The 3,104-nt window shown below is 46.6% G+C and overlaps 1 protein-coding gene across 1 annotated transcript; it reads right to left on the bottom strand.

The window, feature by feature from the left end:
• On the bottom strand, positions 1,348 to 2,023 carry LOC8059636 (dirigent protein 1). The gene has a single exon (XM_002464622.2). It carries the CDS (start codon positions 1,985 to 1,987, stop codon positions 1,448 to 1,450), a length of 540 nt encoding a protein of 179 aa, XP_002464667.1. The 5' UTR covers positions 1,988 to 2,023; the 3' UTR covers positions 1,348 to 1,447.

The raw sequence follows: 3,104 nt of genomic DNA, 5'->3' as shown, positions 1-3,104 counted from the left end.
GTACGCTTGCAAGAGTGCTATGACGCAATGTTACGTCAATAGGAGATAGATTCACAGCTAGTTAAAAAACCTTGCAGATCCCGACTTCGCAGGTGATAACGCAGGCGGCCACGCAGGCCGGATCCCTGCTATCTGAACAAACTGAATCCTGCTATTCTGAACAAACTGACCTCAGTACAGTACATACAAATTGTTTGTATTGTAATTGTAACCGTCAGTTCTAAATTCATTATTAAGTCAATGTGTAGCTGGAGCAACCATGGTCATGAGAACCAACAGGCAGGAGGCAGCCGAAGTGCTACACCCTGTCCCCATGGCCCCTTCGATTTGGCACCCAGATAGCTGAGCATACGAAAATACGAAGATACAACGTTCAAAGCAATGAATTGTGCATGAACAAACCTGTGCATTCGTCGCGACGCTGGGGTTATGGCCGCCCCGCCAGCAGTAGGCCATACCGCTAGGGTTCTTGGCTTTTGCGATCAGCACGGTGTAGCGGGCAGTAGAGTTACTCGATCGGCAGCGGCACGATGGATGCGGGTACAAGCGATGGACGTGGCGTCGGCGCAACGTGCGCAAGCGATCGGTGGCTGTCGGCCTGCGATCGGCATGGCGGCAGCACGTGACCTGCTCCTTCTTCTCGCCGGTGGCTGTCGGCCTGCGATCGGCATGGCGGCAACACGTGACCTGCTCCTCCTTCTCGCCGGCGAGATCTTCCAGTCAATATGATGGCGGTTTTTTTGTTCCCTTTTCCCCCGTGTTTTTGCGTTGATTCTATTTCGGAGTTCTTTGCGTTGATCTCGTAGGTGAAGGCACGAGGCGCGTTGCTCAGGTGGAGGTACGTTGAAGCCTGGAGTTGAAGCCTGCGATCGATCTTGGACGCACGTTTGGGTTGAAGCTTAAGAGAGATATTTTGTAGCCCTTGATTTTGATGGAGACAAAATTCTGTGTACATTTTGCTGGGTGCACAGAGGTTGGAGACTCTCAGCGGGGGAAGGTTTTTGGGAAGACCTAGTATAATTTGAAGTGGTCCATTATAGTATAGATTCGTCTTACAGTTTATGTAATTTGTTTTTTTATTAGTTTCTAAAAATCCCTTCCGATATCCTTCCAACATATCCGATGTGACACCTAAAAAATTTTCATCTTCAATCTAAACAGGCCCTAACACTTTTTAACCTTCCTGAGGTTCACTCACGTCCTAGGTGGCAGTTGGCTCCAAGGGAATTAATGAATCCACCAAAAGTCAAAATCCTTCTCAATTCTTGCAATTCCAATTCTTTTGGAGAGAGAATTAACCGAACAAATCCAAAATATACAATATGTAGATTCATAAATCTTTCGCAATTCACATCGCAACGAAGCATCTTTATTCATGGTGACTTTACACACAATTACACACATCCGAAACTTCAAGACGACACCCCATGGCAGAATCGGCTCCTAGCTAGTGCCAAATGTAGGCGTCGTACTCCAGGACAAGCAAGTTGTTGGGGTCCGGCGACTGAACCATCTTGCTAAGCGTATACCCGCGCGCCATCCGGAACACGCCCGTGCCGCCGACGATGGGCCTCTCCATGACCGTGCCCAGCAGGGCGCGGCCGAGGAGCGTCAGGGAGCTGCCGCTGTAGGCGCCCTCCGTGAACACGAAGTTAAGCACCGTCAGGAGCGCGCCGTCGGAGAGTGACGTGCCGACGGTGAGCCCCTGCGCGCGGCCGAGGAGTTGGGACGCCGGGTCCGGGCCCTCCCGGAGCATGTCGTCGACGACAAACACACCGCCGAAGAACGAGCTGTTATTGCTGCCGCCGCGCACCTTGGACACCACCACCGTCGTGCCGTTGGGGCCGCCTGAGAAGTTCTCGTGGAAGTAGAAATGCAGGTGCGTCGGGCGCCCGACGTCGCCGCCGGTCTCTCCGACGACAGCTGCCGCCATGGAGAAGACGAGGCTACAGAAGAGTGGGAGCATTGCGCAGTGACAGGGAGCCATGGGCGCAGCGGAAGGACGACGGAGGGAAGGGGCAAATACAATGGCCTAGTTAGCTTTATTTGTTGCTTGCTCAACCGATCATATGCTTAGTTTTGTACTACTCTCTCACTGCTAAATTATATGACGTTAGACTTTTTTACTTCAAACTTGACTATTGGTTTTATTTTAAAAAAAAATATACAAATATAGTTAAATGAAATTATTTTTGAAGAATTTTTATTAATAAATATTTAAATAAAACAAGTGGTTAAATTTGGTATAAAAATTAAACAGAGATGGATTTAGTAGTATTTAAGTTCCTTATTATATGCCGGCAGGCAAATTTTTTTTTTTGAACTGGGCCGGCAGGCAAATTTGATTGGTAAGTGAAACATTTTAGGCCCTGTTTAGTTCCTCATCCAAAAAATTTTCATCCATCCCATAAAATCTTTGGACACATGCATGGAACACTAAATGTAGATAAAAAAATAAACTAATTACATTGTTTGGTTGAAAATCTCGAGACGAATCTTTTAAGTCTAGTTAGTCTATGATTAGCATTAAGTGCTACAGTAACCTACATGTGCTAATGCCAGATTAATTATGCTTAATAGATTTGTCTTGCAGTTTCCAGACGAGTTATGTAATTTGTTTTTTTATTAGTTTTTAAAAACCCCTTCCAACATCCTTCCGACATATCGGATGTGACACTCAAAAATTTTTCATCTCTAATCTAAACATGGCCTTATAAGAAAAGTCAACCTGCCTGCTACAGATCCTAGCTATCGGCAGTAGGCAACTAGCTACGAGGATTTGGCAAAATATAAGAATGAAAGATATATAATATTAGCGATAGCGATAGGATTGCTACCCGACCATCAACTGGCCATAAATTAGTTCCTCACAGACAAGTTTGATGCGGAGCATGCCAAATACCAGGGACTGGAAGAGCGTCCTGACGTGTGTATCCACCCAAAATTGTAAAAGCAAAGTTATGAGTTACGAATTTCTAAAAGCTGGATTGTAGAAGGTAGAGATGGGTATCTTGTCGGTGCATATTTGTCTCCCCTCACACCCAATTTCCGAGGTTTTGCCTTCATGCCGAGGGACGGACAGCCCAATCGCTCTTTCGTCTCGG

The sequence above is a fragment of the Sorghum bicolor genome, chromosome 1 (assembly GCF_000003195.3).
Source record: "Sorghum bicolor cultivar BTx623 chromosome 1, Sorghum_bicolor_NCBIv3, whole genome shotgun sequence".
In the NCBI taxonomy this organism is placed as follows: Eukaryota; Viridiplantae; Streptophyta; class Magnoliopsida; order Poales; family Poaceae; genus Sorghum; species Sorghum bicolor.
Note: the sequence above shows the minus strand (reverse complement) of the source record. Positions and strands in the feature narration are given on the sequence as shown.

What these genes read in the sequence shown, in the direction of transcription:
- LOC8059636 (XM_002464622.2), bottom strand. Translation starts at nt 1,987, where the DNA reads ATGGCTCCCTGTCACTGCGCAATGCTCCCACTCTTCTGTAGCCTCGTC.